Source organism: Oncorhynchus tshawytscha, linkage group LG16 (genome assembly GCF_018296145.1).
Source record: "Oncorhynchus tshawytscha isolate Ot180627B linkage group LG16, Otsh_v2.0, whole genome shotgun sequence".
Taxonomy (NCBI): domain Eukaryota; kingdom Metazoa; phylum Chordata; class Actinopteri; order Salmoniformes; family Salmonidae; genus Oncorhynchus; species Oncorhynchus tshawytscha.
Window position 1 is genome coordinate 41479610 of NC_056444.1, and position 15758 is coordinate 41495367.

Below are 15758 nucleotides of genomic sequence, written 5' to 3' on the forward strand. Positions count from 1 at the left end.
TTTTTAATATCTAGGAATATTTCACTTTCTCTGATCATAGGAGTAAAAACGTGAATTGGTGTGCAGTGATAATGTGTTGGGCCTATAGCCTACTGCACAAACCTCATCGCTACAGATCTGTTTTAAAAGGTTAATGATGCATAGGCTTATATTTTTTAAGTCTTTAAAAATATATCTGAGAGGTAGATCTCAGCTTGCTTTTTGACTCCGAAAGGGATCTTGACTCAGAAAAGATTGGTGACCACTGCCCTAGAGTCTAAGGGCCCGGAGCTGGCTTTCTACTAAGCTAATATATGGAATTGTTTTAAGATGGTCATACCGAGGATCATTTAGCTATCTGATTTTACATTTCAGGACCCTTTAGATATAAATATATACAAATAAAAAAGTATTTAATGAACCATTGAATTTGGCCTTACTACTATTAGCCCATAGAAATGCATTGAATTATTATTCAATGGGCTAATAGTTGTAAGGCCAGATTTATTCAAGGAAAAACAGATAATAATTATAATTGGCCTATTTTGCATGTTATTTTGGCATTAATTCATGTTACAAATCCATTTGCAAAAAAAGTGTTTTAAAATGCAGGCATTTCAGCCTAACTCAGTGCTTTCTATGGTGGAGGGGCAGCCAGCAAAAGCAGAACATACGTCAGTACTTTTTTCTAGTTGCACCGTGATTGGCTCAGTGTTCTGTCACTCATGGGGACACTACGTTGCCGCAGAATCTTCAGGGAAAGCTAGGTAGTTCAAGCCCCCTTGGGTGCTTCCATAGATTTACATTTAGAAGTGCCAATCCAAGAAGGCCACAGATAAAATTACGTCAAATCACGTTATCTTTTACCCCTTTTTTTCTCCCCAATTTCATGGTATCCAATTGGTAGTAGTTACAATCTTGTCTCATCGCTGCAACTCCAGTACTGACTCAGGAGAGGCGAAGGTCGAGAGCCATACATCCTCCAAAACACATCCCAACCGCACTGCTTCTTGACACAATGCACATTCAACCCGGAAGCCAGCCGCACCAATGTGTCGGAGAAAACACTGTACACCTGGCGACCTGGTCAGCGTGCACTGCACCCAGCCCGCCACAGGAGTCGCTAGTGCACAATGAGACAAGAATATCCCTGCCGTCCAAACCCTTCCTAACCCGGACAACGCTGGGCAAATTGTGCATTGCACCATGGACCTCCTGGTCGCAGCTGGCTGCGACAGAGCCTGGGCCCAAACCCAGAATCTCTGGTGGCACAGCTTACACTGTGATGCAGTGCCTTAGACCACTGTGCCACCCGGGAGGCCTAATCACATTATATCTACCATAGCTTTGATTGGACTGATGTCAACATCATACTTTCACAATCTTAGCTAGACAAGCAGTTATCATCATGAATCATGTTGACAATCTACTGGCAAATCTTTTTCAATCCCTGTCATATGAAGAGAAATTATAGATAAAAACATGTCAGTGCTCATCGGCCATTGGACATAAACACTACACAACATGTCGGAAATTGCAAATTCAACAATGAGTGACTTGGAAGGAATCAGTGGCTAACTGAGATGCAAAGCAATCACATGCAAAGCAATCAACATTCACCAATCTGGGTTTAAAGTTTTCAAACACATGTCTGAAAGGGTCTCTTTTTCAAGCTTAAAATGATTAACATCCACACACAACACAATGGGTCAGAAAAGGTTGAATACATTGGCCATGCTGTCAATCCAGCATGACTTCTGCCGGATTCAAAACAGCTGGGACCCCAGAACTTGGAACTAGGAAATCTCGATTTCGATACGTTCAAGACAACTGGGAACTGGGAAAATACATTTTGAACGATCATCCAACTCAGAATTTCAAGTTGGGAACTCGGATCTCTTTCTAGAGCTCTGAATTTCCGACCGGAAGATCACTGATGTCATGATTCATCCTCGTTTTTTGGGGGAGTTCCCCAAAAAGAGACTTGTTCCGAAGCCACTCCTGCATTGTCTTGGCTGTGTGTTTAAGGTCGTTGTCCTGTTGGAAGATGAAACTTCACCCCAGTCTGAGGTCCTGAACGCTCTGGAGCAGGTTTCCATCAAGGATCTCTCTGTAGTTTGCTCTGTTCATCTTTGCCTCGATCCTGACTAGTCTCCCAGTACATGCCACATAAAATAATCCCCACAGTATGAAGCTGCCACCACCATGCTTCACTGTAGGGATGGTGCCAGGTTTCCTCCAGACGTGATGCTTGGCATTCAGGCCAACAAGTTCAATCCTGGTTTCATCAGTTCAGAGAATCATGTTACAATTTGGAATCTGGTGCATTTTGGCAAATTCCAAGCAGGCTGTCATATTTTCCGAAGCCACTGTATGTATATTATAGCTAGAAAAATAATACTAAGTGTATGTTGTGTTGTAAGCTGTTAGTAGAACATGTCTCATCCTAAGAAATTGTTCCCTCTCCCCCTCAGAACTTAACTTATACTGTTCTGACTTTGTGGTGCTCATGTAGCCTATAGTCAGTTCTAGAGAAATGTCATTATCGAATATTGTAGAAGCTTTCATTGTCTGCTTATATGCCTGTTATTAATCCTACATGTCTGACATGGTGTACAGGGCGAATACTGTAAGAACGGCCCATGTTCTGAATTCTGTCGCTGGCCATTTAAAAAGTGCTGGACAAATAGGCATATCGTCCATCTGAGCTCACTCATTAATATCTTAATTCTAAATTGCCTCTTGTCCGCTCATCATTCCCTTATGCCATACTTTCTACACCTCAATTGTTATATTGCTTATATAGGTCTATCTCATTAGTATCTTATTCATAATTTGAGTCTCTCTCTCTCTGTGGTGCCTTGAAGAAGTGTAATGTTAACACCCTAACATCTTGCTGAATTTATCTGAACTAACACCAATCTAAATTTCTGTCCATGTCCATTTTGAAAGTGCTGAGCGAAGGCCTACCTCGTCGCAGCCTGTTTGCTTGCAATTGCTTATACTTAGAGCTAAGTGTTAATGATATATGAATAAACATTATGAATCTACGGAACATAAATGTAATAATGTTTGTGTATGGTTCAGAAGTCAAACTCATGTTGGCATTCGTTATTATTGAATGAGAATGCATTTTTTATCTAGTTACGCGACTCCACAAGTCAGTAGAAATCATATTTATTTAAGCAACTCAGCCGTATCAGCTATGGTTTCTAAAAAGGCAGTAAATGGCTGAATGAACTGTTTCGCTGCCAGATGAGGCTCTACTGATAGCCAGGTGTAGCGGTGTTAAGGATTCACTCCATGGTCCTGAAAAGAAAGCTCCGCTGTTGGAACCACTTTATGTAGGCCCTAACAATTTGTGGACACCATTTGTCACCGTTGTAGTGTAATTAATGCATTGTTTAGTGTTCTGTTGTGTAGTGGCTTTGCTGGCATGCATCAAGGGGGAAAAAATAGTTTCCCCCACCAAAATGTACATGCTAAAATTGCCACTGGTGATGAGGCATTACCAACTGTGAACTCTATAGCATGCTCGACAACCACAGTGAATATGACTGTATATCAAATGTTGCAATGGTAAAACTTTTATTATAATTTTCGCCTGACACAATCACTTTACCTACTTTTAATTCTTGCCTAATAAGTTGGCATGTGTAGCCTTTTTTTCAATTCTAATAGTTGTTAAAAAGCGGTGTCTTAACATACACAATACTCTATTTCAGAGAAGCATGCCCCATATAAGAGATTAAGGGTAAAGGACAGATCTAACCCATGGTTCACGCATGAATTGTCTGAAAGACTTTATGAAAGAAAACTTAGCTTGGGCTATGGTTCGATTGACTGATTCTACCTCTGACTGGCAGTCCTTCAGACATTTGAGAAATGTATTACTCTGGTTAGAAAAGCAAAGTCAACATACTTATTGCATTGTGTATCAGAGAGTGTTAGAAATCCAGCTACATTTTTGAAAGTGTAGAATCTTTGAGAAACTCTGCCCCTCATTGCCCCAGCAGGTTATGACAGCCTCTGGTCCCATAACAGACAAAAAAAAATTGTGGTGCTTTTAATAACCATTTTGCCTCAGCTGGCCATCTATTTGAAATAATGGTTTCTGAAAGACCTCAACTTCCAGTAGAGGGAGTACTTTATTCACCTCTAAACAGATAGCAGAGAATGATGCACTTCCAGACATTCACTTCTTTTTTCTTAATTTGAACCATTTTAAGTCAATGAATTATTAAGTGCCTTGCAAAGAAATTGATGCAACCAAATCCACAGGAGCTGATTCGCTTGATCTATTTCTACTGTAGCTTTCTGTCCCCCTAATTATAGAACCTTTGACCCAAATGTGTTATTTAACAGTTGCCTTTGGTGCTATCCCTAAGATCAGGAAGGCGGCGCACGTCCTCCCCCTTTAGAAAGGTGGAGATCCTTCTGACCTAGATAACTACTGCCCAATTTCTAAACGGTCTTGCAAAAATATTAGAATCACTGGCAAACTCTCAGCTAAGAACTTTTTAAACTTCAAATTATACTCTTAATGTGTACCAGTCTGGTTTTAGGCCTGGACATAGCACTGTTTCAGCAGCTACACTTTTCTTAAATTATAAATTGAATTACTTAGATCATAGGAATCACTGTGCTGCAGTATTTATAGACCTATTCTAGGCCTTTGATTCTGTCCACCATCCCCTACTCATTCAAAGGTTGTCTGAAATTGCGCTCGACCAGGTGTCATACAAGTGGTTTGGGAACTGTCCGACAGAACACGGTGTGCTTTCTGATGGTGTCAAGTTACCTCGATATTACTAAAGGTTGATTTTGGGACCTGTCCTTTTTACTATTTATATAAATAATATATATGCACTACCGATCAAAAGTTTGGGGTCCCTTAGAAATGTCCTTGTTTTTGAAAGAAAATCAACAAAATGATTGGTCCATTGAAATAACATCAAATTGATCAGAAATACAGTGTAGACATTGTTAATGTTGTAAATGACTATTGTAGCTGGAAAAGGCAGATTTTTTTATGGAATATCTACATAGGCGTACAGAGGCCAATTATCAGCAATCATCACTCCTGTGTTCCAATGGCACGTTGTGTTAGCTAATCCAAGTTTATCATTTTAAAAGGCCAATTGATCATTAGCAAACACTTTTGCAATTAAATTAGCATAGCTGAAAACTGTTGTTCTGATTAAAGAAGCAATAAAACTGGCCTTCTTCAGGCAAGTTGAGTATCTGGAGCATCAGCATTTGTGGGTTCGATTACAGGCTCTAAATGGCCAGAAACAAATAACTTTCTTCTGAAATGTGTCAGTCTATTCTTGTTCTGAGAAATGACGGCTATTTCATGCGTGAAATTGTCAAGAAACTGAAGATCTCATACAACGTTGTGTACTACTCCCTTCACAGGACAGCGAAAACTGTCTCTAACCAGAATAGAAAGGGGAGTGGGAGGCCCCGGTGCACAACTGAGCAAGAGGACAAGTACATTAGAGTGTCTAGTTTGAAAAACAGACGCATCACAAGTCCTCAACTAGCAGCTTCATTATTAAATAGTACCCGCAAAACACCAGTCTCAATGTCAACAGTGAAGAGGCAACTCCAGGATGCTGGCCTTCTAGGCAGAGTTCTTCTGTCCAGTGTCTGTTCTTTTTCCCATCTTAATCTTTTCTTTTTATTGGCCAGTCTGAGATATGCCTTTTTCTTTGCAACTCTGCCTAGGAGGCCAGCATCCCGGAATCGCCTCTTCACTGTTGATGTTGAGATGTTGTATTCGGCACGTGACAAAATATGATTTAATTTGTATCAAAAGATTGGCTGGTCCTCATTACTCCCTTTTTGTTTACAAAGCTTTACTACACAAGCTTCCGACCTACCTCACTTCACTGTTAAAATTGGAATATATTAAAACCAAACCCATTCACAGAGATGGTTACCTCTCGAGGTTCCACTAGTACACACCGATCTAGGTAAAGCCGCCTTCAGTTTTAGTGATCCCTATTTTTGGTATAGCCTACCAAACTCCCTACATCTTGACTCTCTGGTGCCTCTAGTGCATTTTAGGTCATTAAGTTGAATGAATTTAATGAGAATTGGTCAATAATTGTATTTGTGGTGTTTGAAGCTATATTGTTGATTATGTAATTTGTATTTATTTCATCTGTATTGATAATTTGGAATTTGTATTGTTGTCCTCAGGGTACCATTGTAAATGAGACCCTGGTCTCAATGGGTTACCCCAAAATAAAAGTTGAATAAAATTAGCGTTGTCCTAAACCGTACTCCTAGCTAGTAGTTTTTTCCGTCTTGAAACAGGTTTTAACAGGATTCCTAAGACCTTTTCTGAGATGCTTTGTCGATATGGGCCCTGGTCTGACAAACACCGCTCTAGCTCTGTTGTTTTATGACAGAAAGGGTCTGCGTCCCAAATGGCACCCTATTCCCTATATGGTGCACTACTTTTGACCAGATGAACCCCCCCATTAAGTAAAAAAATATACTATGGGCCCTGGTCAAAAGTATTGCACTACGTAGGTCTCCAAATGTTCACACGTCTGGAGCTCGGCCGCTGTAGAAGCACAGAAGCCCCACTCTTATGAGGCCTCACGGCAAGATGACAGCTCAATAGATTTTTCTTTAAACACGCTTGGAGGATTCCTTTAATAATTAATTGATAATGACCAAGATGAATAATTCACCGGCACAAACCTTGCTTTAGTAAGCAGTATGCCAGGGCACAATGTGTACAATGTGAAATCACTTTTTATTAGCTATGAAATTCTTCAAATGCTCTGGGGGGAAAAAAGTTTCCTAAAGTCACTTACACTGAGTGTGCAAAACATTATTAACACCTGCTCTTTCCATGACAGACTGACCAGGTGAATCCAGATGTAAGCTACGATCCCTTATTGATGTCACCTTGGATGTTAAATCCACTTCAATCAGTGTAGATGAAGAAGGGTTTTTAAGCTTTGAGACAATTGAGACATGGATTGTGTTTGTGTGCCATTCAGAGGGTGAATGGGCAAGACAAAAATATGTAAGTGCCTTTTGAATGGGGTATGGTAGTAGGTGCCAGCGTGGGGGCTGTTAAGGAGACCGTATTTCACCCACACTGACAGTCAGGAGACATGACCGCAGTCAAACACCATGTGACCATTGAGTCACTGCAACTAGGCTTCTTCAAAAGTGTGCTTTGATGCCTCTGATGGTCATTAGTAGCCTACCAAACCTGCTAATGGACCGGTACTCAGCGCTCTAAAATCAAATCAAACATTTCATACTGGCAGAATCTCTTTTAATACCTCACTGTGTGTGTGTGTGTGTGTGTGTGTGTGTGTGTGTGTGTGTGTGTGTGTGTGTGTGTGTGTGTGTGTGTGTGTGTGTGTGTGTGTGTGTGTGTGTGTGTGTGTGTGTAGACACATATTGTAGGCTACCATATGAGGAGGAAATTATAGTCCTAAAAATGCTTTCCAGTTTCACTGACTCAGCCAATGATGCGCAGGTCATTGTTAGGTAAAGGCCGAAGTGTTCGTGCCAAAAGCCTTTCTCTCTCTTGTTTTACTTTGTAAAACAATATTTGGAAGTTGATCAAATATTTCCGTAGCCTACAGCATACGGATTAGTTGCTTTTCTTTTCAGCAGGAGCCATTTGCTTAGCAACCTGGGTTTTCCGGCGATTGTATTTGAAATATTGCAAAAGGTGTGTTTTGTCTGCATGCTGTTCACCGACAGATTTGCAGCACGTTCCTGACTGTAGGCTATGCCTTCATATTGGGCTACACAATCCACAGCTAAGCTATTTCTAATGACACTATTGAGCCCATACGGCTAAATTACAGGCCTACTCATGTTGTAGTAGGCTATTCTGAATTATGCCATTTCTCAGTGCAGGCTATGGATGACTTTTTAACATTCTACACATACATTAGTAGGCTATAAGTAAAGACCAGATTCAATTGAGAGCACTGCATGAGCATATTATCAAGTGCTTGTCAAATTATGAATGGAAAAACTGATGAAGTGTGTGCAGCCTGCAAGAAACAGAGAAGAGTGCTTCCATTTCATGCAGAGCCACCGGGCAGTAGGAGTTCTGAAAAATCGGAATAAAATGTAAATATACATTCTTTTTTTAAAGAGAAAAAAAAATCACAAAAGTAGGGCACACTTCTGTAGCTACGTCTGTAGCGCGGGCAACATTTTGTTTCAGCATCTCCACTTTGGCAAACCATTTTGTATAATTAACAAGAGTATGTTGCTATCTCGACTCAGATGCAGACACAAGATGCAGACGCAAGAGGCAGATCGCTTGAATCTCAGGTATTTGTTGTTACACAGGGGGCAGGCAAAGGGCAGGCAGGGGTTTGTAAACCAGGTCAGTCGGGCAGGTACAGAATGGCAGGCAGAATCAGGGTCAGGACAGGCAGAAAGGTCAGAACCGAGAACACTAAAAAACAAAACTTGAAAAGAGGTAAAAACGGGAAACACGCTGGTATGACTTGAACAAGGCAAGACGAACTAGCAACAAACAAACAGAAAACACAGGTATAAATACACAGGGGATAATGGGGGGGAAAATGTGAGACACCTGGTGGTCGCCCTGAAGACGAGTGGCCACTGTCAGGGTGGCAAAATAACTCCAAGGTGGCATAGCAGTTCAGACGTCTTTTGTCCTCGTCTTGTCATGTCCTGTATATATATATATTTACAACTTTTTATATACATTTTATTTTTATTTTCCATCAACTCATCTTCAAAACACTCTCCTGCAACCCGCCTCACCAATTTATATTTATAAAAAAGTATTATTTACCTCAAATCTGTAATCCTCCAAGAAGCTAGCCAGAAACTCCAAGAAGCTAGCCTGAAACTAGCCAGAAGCTAATCCAGAAGCTAATCAGAAGCTAGTTCAGAAGCTAGTTAGCTTCTTTACTGGCAAATCGTTAGTATTCAGCTAACCACGGTTTGTGGTCATCAGCTATCCTTTAGCTCGAAAATCTATCGCCAGTTCTGTACGGCGCAGCGCGGCTCGGAACGGAACATACCGGACCAATTTTTCTCTCCATGTCCCTGGATTTCGACTGCTCTCTGGACATTCATACCTGGATCTCACAGTTAGCTAGCTGCTATCCGTGTGACTATCGGCCTTCGTCGATTCCGGAGCAAACATCAATTATTCCGGAGCTAGCCAGCTCCGTCAATCACTCCTGAGTTCCATCAATCACTCCTGGGCTGCAGTCACCTATCCGGACCCGTTTTACTGCCTACGCGGAGCCCCACCGGGCCTTCACAACTGGACTGCCGACGTTATCTACCCGAAGGAGATCCGGCTGGCTCCTCCGTCGCGACGTTACCTGAACGCCCATCTGCGGCCTGCTAACCGTTAGCTGTCTTACCGGCTGCTATCTGAATAGACAATCGGACAATTTATTTATTTTTATTATTATTATGTTTTCTTCTTGGGCCTCTATAACTATATCTATTGTTTTTATTTTTGTTGTTGTTGTGTGATTTGGATTAATCCCCTCTACCACACGGAACCCCACTAATCTACTGACGGAACGCAAGAGGTGGCTAACAACAGACCTCCATCCTATGCTAGCTTGCTACCGATGGCCTGGCTAGCTGTCTAAATCGCCGTGACCCCCAACCAACCTCTCCACTCACTGGACCCTTTTGATCACTCGACTAAGCATGCCTCTCCTTAATGTCAATATGTCTTGTCCATTGCTGTTCTGGTTAGTGTTTATTGGCTTATTTCACTGTAGAGCCTCTAGTCCTGCTCACTATACCTTATCCAACCTATTAGTTCCACCACCCACACATGCAATGACATCTCCTGGTTTCAATGATGTTTCTAGAGACAATATCTCTCTCTTCATCACTCAATACCTAGGTTTACCTCCACTGTATTCACATACTACCATACCTTTGTCTGTACATTATACCTTGATGCTATTTTACCGCCCCCAGAAACCTCCTTTTACTCTATGTTCCAGACGTTCTAGACGACCAATTCTCATAGCTTTTAGCCGTACCCTTATTCTACTCCTCCTATGTTCCTCTGGCGATGTAGAGGTGAATCCAGGCCCTGCAGTGCCTAGCTCCACTCCTATTCCCCAGGCGCTCTCTTTTGACGACTTCTGTAACCGTAATAGCCTTGGTTTCATGCATGTTAACATTAGAAGCCTCCTCCCTAAGTTTGTTCTATTCACTGCTTTAGCACACTCTGCCAACCCGGATGTTCTAGCTGTGTCTGAATCCTGGCTTAGGAAGACCACCAAAAATTCAGAAATTTTAATTCCAAACTACAACATTTTCAGACAAGATAGAACTGCCAAAGGGGGCGGTGTTGCAATCTACTGCAAAGATAGCCTGCAGAGTTCTGTCCTACTATCCAGGTCTGTACCCAAACAATTTGAACTTCTACTTTTAAAAATCCACCTCTCTAAAAACAAGTCTCTCACCGTTGCCGCCTGCTATAGACCACCCTCTGCCACCAGCTGTGCTCTGGACACCATATTTGAACTGATTGCCCCCCATCTATCTTCAGAGTTCGTGCTGCTAGGCGACCTAAACTGGAACATGCTTAACACCCCAGCCATCCTACAATCTAAAGTTGATGCCCTCAATCTCACACAAATTATCAATGAACCTACCAGGTACCTCCCCAAAGCCTTAAACACGGGCACCCTCATAGATATCATCCTAACCAACTTCCCCTCTAAATACACCTCTGCTGTCTTCAACCAAGATCTCAGCGATCACTGCCTCATTGCCTGCATCTGTAATGGGTCAGCGGTCAAACGACCTCCACTCATCACTGTAAAACGCTCCCTGAAACACTTCTGCGAGCAGGCCTTTCTAATCGACCTGGCCGGGGTATCCTGGAAGGATATTGATCTCATCCCGTCAGTAGAGGATGCCTGGATATTTTTTTAAATGCCTTCCTAACCATCTTAAATAAACATGCCCCATTCAAGAAATTTAGAACCAGGAACAGATATAGCCCTTGGTTCTCCCCAGACCTGACTGCCCTTAACCAACACAAAAACATCCTATGGCGTTCTGCATTAGCATCGAACAGCCCCCGTGATATGCAGCTGTTCAGGGAAGCTAGAAACCATTATACACAGGCAGTTAGAAAAGCCAAGGCTAGCTTTTTCAAGCAGAAGTTTGCTTCCTGCAACACTAACTCAAAAAGGTTCTGGGACACTGTAAAGTCCATGGAGAATAAGAACACCTCCTCCCAGCTGCCAAATGCACTGAAGATAGGAAACACTGTCACCACTGATAAATCCATCATAATTGAGAATTTCAATAAGCATTTTTCTACGGCTGGCCATGCTTTCCACCTGGCTACTCCTACCCCGGTCAACAGCACTGCACCCCCAACAGCAACTCGCCCAAGCCTTCCCCATTTCTCCTTCTCCCAAATCCATTCAGCTGATGTTCTGAAAGAGCTGCAAAATCTGGACCCCTACAAATCAGCCGGGCTAGACAATCTGGACCCTTTCTTTCTAAAATTATCTGCCGAAATTGTTGCCACCCCTATTACTAGCCTGTTCAACCTCTCTTTCGTGTCGTCTGAGATTCCCAAAGATTGGAAAGCAGCTGCGGTCATCCCCCTCTTCAAAGGGGGGGACATTCTTGACCCAAACTGCTACAGACCTATATATATCCTACCGTGCCTTTCTAAGGTCTTCGAAAGCCAAGTCAACAAACAGATTACCGACCATTTCGAATCTCACCATACCTTCTCTGCTATGCAATCTGGTTTCAGAGCTGGTCATGGGTGCACCTCAGCCACGCTCAAGGTCCTAAACGATATCTTAACCGCCATCGATAATAAACATTACTGAGCAGCCGTATTCATTGATCTGGCCAAGGCTTTCGACTCTGTCAATCACCACATCCTCATCGGCAGACTCGACAGCCTTGGTTTCTCAAATGATTGCCTCGCCTGGTTCACCAACTACTTCTCTGATAGAGTTCAGTGTGTCAAATCAGAGGGTCTGCTGTCCGGACCTCTGGCAGTCTCTATGGGGGTGCCACAGGGTTCAATTCTTGGACTGACTCTCTTCTCTGTATACATCAATGAGGTCGCTCTTGCTGCTGGTGAGTCTCTGATCCACCTCTACGCAGACGACACCATTCTGTATACTTCCGGCCCTTCTTTGGACACTGTGTTAACAACCCTCCAGGCAAGCTTCAATGCCATACAACTCTCCTTCCGTGGCCTCCAGTTGCTCTTAAATACAAGTAAAACTAAATGCATGCTCTTCAACCGATCGCTACCTGCACCTACCCGCCTGTCCAACATCACTACTCTGGACGGCTCTGACTTAGAATACGTGGACAACTACAAATACTTAGGTGTCTGGTTAGACTGTAAACTCTCCTTCCAGACCCATATCAAACATCTCCAATCCAAAGTTAAATCTAGAATTGGCTTCCTATTTCGCAACAAAGCATCCTTCACTCATGCTGCCAAACATACCCTTGTAAAACTGACCATCCTACCAATCCTCGACTTTGGCGATGTCATTTACAAAATAGCCTCCAATACCCTACTCAACAAATTGGATGCAGTCTATCACAGTGCAATCCGTTTTGTCACCAAAGCCCCATATACTACCCACCATTGCGACCTGTACGCTCTCGTTGGCTGGCCCTCGCTTCATACTCGTCGCCAAACCCACTGGCTCCATGTCATCTACAAGACCCTGCTAGGTAAAGTCCCCCCTTATCTCAGCTCGCTGGTCACCATAGCATCTCCCACCTGTAGCACACGCTCCAACAGGTATATCTCTCTAGTCACCCCCAAAACCAATTATTTCTTTGGCCGCCTCTCCTTCCAGTTCTCTGCTGCCAATGACTGGAACGAACTACAAAAATCTCTGAAACTGGAAACACTTATCTCCCTCACTAGCTTTAAGCACCAACTGTCAGAGCAGCTCACAGATTACTGCACCTGCACATAGCCCACCTATAATTTAGCCCAAACAACTACCTCTTTCCCAACTGTATTTAATTTTTATTTATTTATTTATTTTGCTCCTTTGCACCCCATTATTTTTATTTATACTTTGCACATTCTTCCATTGCAAAACTACCATTCCAGTGTTTTACTTGCTATATTGTATTTACTTTGCCACCATGGCCTTTTTGCCTTTACCTCCCTTCTCACCTCATTTGCTCACATTGTATATAGACTTGTTTATACTGTATTATTGACTGTATGTTTGTTTTACTCCATGTGTAACTCTGTGTCGTTGTATCTGTCGAACTGCTTTGCTTTATCTTGGCCAGGTCGCAATTGTAAATGAGAACTTGTTCTCAACTTGCCTACCTGGTTAAATAAAGGTAAAATAAAAATAAATAAATAAAGGGTGTGACAGTTGCAGGATTCAATCATTGGAATTATAAGAGTTGTTTCCCTGTCCCTTTCTCTGTGATTGTCATTCTAATGGAATCTAGAAAGAACAAAACCCTGTCCTCAAACAATGAATTAGTTATGGGCAAAGACACAAAACATCCACATCAAATTCAATATTGTTCTTGATCAAATAACATGGACAACAAACCACTTTTTGTGCAGTTACTGTATTGTACCTTAGCTGGTCATCTAGGTTTGTACCTGTAGACTTTCCATCACCATAAAGAAAAACAATGCACAGTACAGTAATCGAATACATTGAGACATCAAGGAGTTTGTGATGAGGTGATGTGATGATGTGGCTCAGTTGGTAGAGCATGGTGCTTATAGGGTTGTGGGTTCGATTCTCACGAGGAACCAGTATGAAAATATATACACTCACTACTGTAAGTTGCTCTGGATAAGCGTGTCTATTGAAAAGCAATTAGTAGACCATTTCAGTTTTCAAAACATATATCAAACTAGTATTTTTTATATTCCAGAAGTATTATTACAGATTAACTGTTTTGTACAGATAATTATCAGACTCATGTTACAAATGCTGGTAAATACTCAAAATTTCATGGCTGCCACAGCCCTAGCCAGGCGCATTGGTTTATGTCAAGAACTTCTACGTTTTTCACATTCAACAGTTTCCCATGTGCATCAAGAATGGTGCACCATCCATAGGACAGTCAGCCAACTTGACACAACTGTGGGAAGCATTGGAGTCAACATGGGCCAGCATCCCTGTGGAACACTTGTAGAGTCCCTGCCCCCAACGAACTGAGGCTGTTCTGAGAGCAAAAGGGGGTGCAACTCAATATTAGGAAGGTGTTATTAATGTTTTGTACCCTCAGTGTATATGGGGGTCTGCAAAGCAGCAATTTACAAAAACATTCCTATAAAGTGAATTCTACACAGAGGAGTTTTTTGTCATCTGTCAACACTTGAGTTGTGCAGTGCACAGCAGCACAATCTTTCTGTGGAGACCTCAATTGACTAACCCAAAGGAGGGACACATGAATAGGAATGGTTCTCTAATAAACATTCCACAGACCTTATCTTTTATTATAAAAGCAGGGAGAGTGGGTTATAAAACTGTTTGCATGAAACAGAATGAATGCCGAGAATGGCAATTGGACACCGTAGACTAACTTATTAAATGGCTTTATGCCACAGAGTATGTTGTATGAGCTTTTATATGGAAGATTGAAGGAGGAACATTTTCAATTTAGTGTTAAATGCAAAGCCAGCCTTTCACTCTCACTACCATTGATACAGCACATACTGTACAGAGACTGCTATTATCAACGAGAGAGGCAGAGAAGCACCAAAATGAGAATCACTGCTAATTGAAGATACATTTCATAATCTATTTTCTAAAGCTACTCGTTGCTCGTCAACAGAGAGCAGCATGGTCCCATTATATTGGAATGTATATACTGTATATGAGCTACATTCCTTATATCCAGTGTGTTTAACAGTACTATTCAGGTAACGGAAACCTGCCTCCCTCTGCAATCCCTGACATAGAGCTTTTGAGATGTTGTTCTATTGAACAGGCCATCGCAATTTTAACATTTTAGGCATTTTAACTCTATGAAGAGAAACCCTGACGAAGACAGCTTGCTGTTGAAACGTTGGTGAATAAATAATTGCATTGGAGCTACTAGTGTGCAGATTTTCCTTTAAACTATATGAAGAGTGCCTTGGTCCTCCTCGTTTTTTTGAGCCACTCCTTCTGTGTTGTATTTGTAGACCCCCAGATGGCTCCCAGCGAGGTGGATGGGGTCAACCTGGAGGAGATTCGGGAGTTTGCCAAAGCATTCAAGATCCGTCGCTTGTCCCTTGGCCTGACCCAGACTCAGGTGGGACAGGCGCTCAGCGCGGCCGAGGGCCCAGCCTATAGTCAGTCTGCCATCTGCAGGTAAGGAAGACTTGGGGTGCCATGTGATTAACATCAAAGCATGCTATATTTGACCATAGATCTGTTGATTATGGTGTCTTCTGGAATATTCCTATCCTTCCCATCAAGTGATAAATTGTTTTTTCTTTACTGCAGTGCAGAATTTAAGTTTACTAACTCATTGTGGTGTTAAAATGACAAATAAATACAATATATTACCAGTGTTATGGAAATATATATGTCATTCATGTACAACATCTTATACCATTTCATATCTGAATAGTGGACAATCATTTCTCTGTAGTTCAACTGACCCTCTTGCTCCACTCCGGTCAGTATGCAGTAGTAGCTACAGTAGACGAAGGCACTCAGCACTGCTGTACATGAGAATGCACATAATCGTCCGGTGTCCATGATGACTCACATCCATATTTCATCTCATAT

At 42.0% G+C, this 15758-nt stretch overlaps 1 protein-coding gene across 1 annotated transcript in view; it reads left to right on the plus strand.

The window, feature by feature from the left end:
* The window catches only part of LOC112215157 (POU domain, class 6, transcription factor 2-like), a 65297-nt gene that overhangs the window by 41345 nt on the left and 8194 nt on the right, over positions 1-15758 (plus strand). Inside the window, exon 9 of the mRNA XM_024374104.2 lies at positions 15167-15335. Within this exon, the coding sequence (XP_024229872.2) occupies positions 15167-15335 (169 nt within the window). The remainder of the gene's footprint in view (positions 1-15166; positions 15336-15758) is intronic.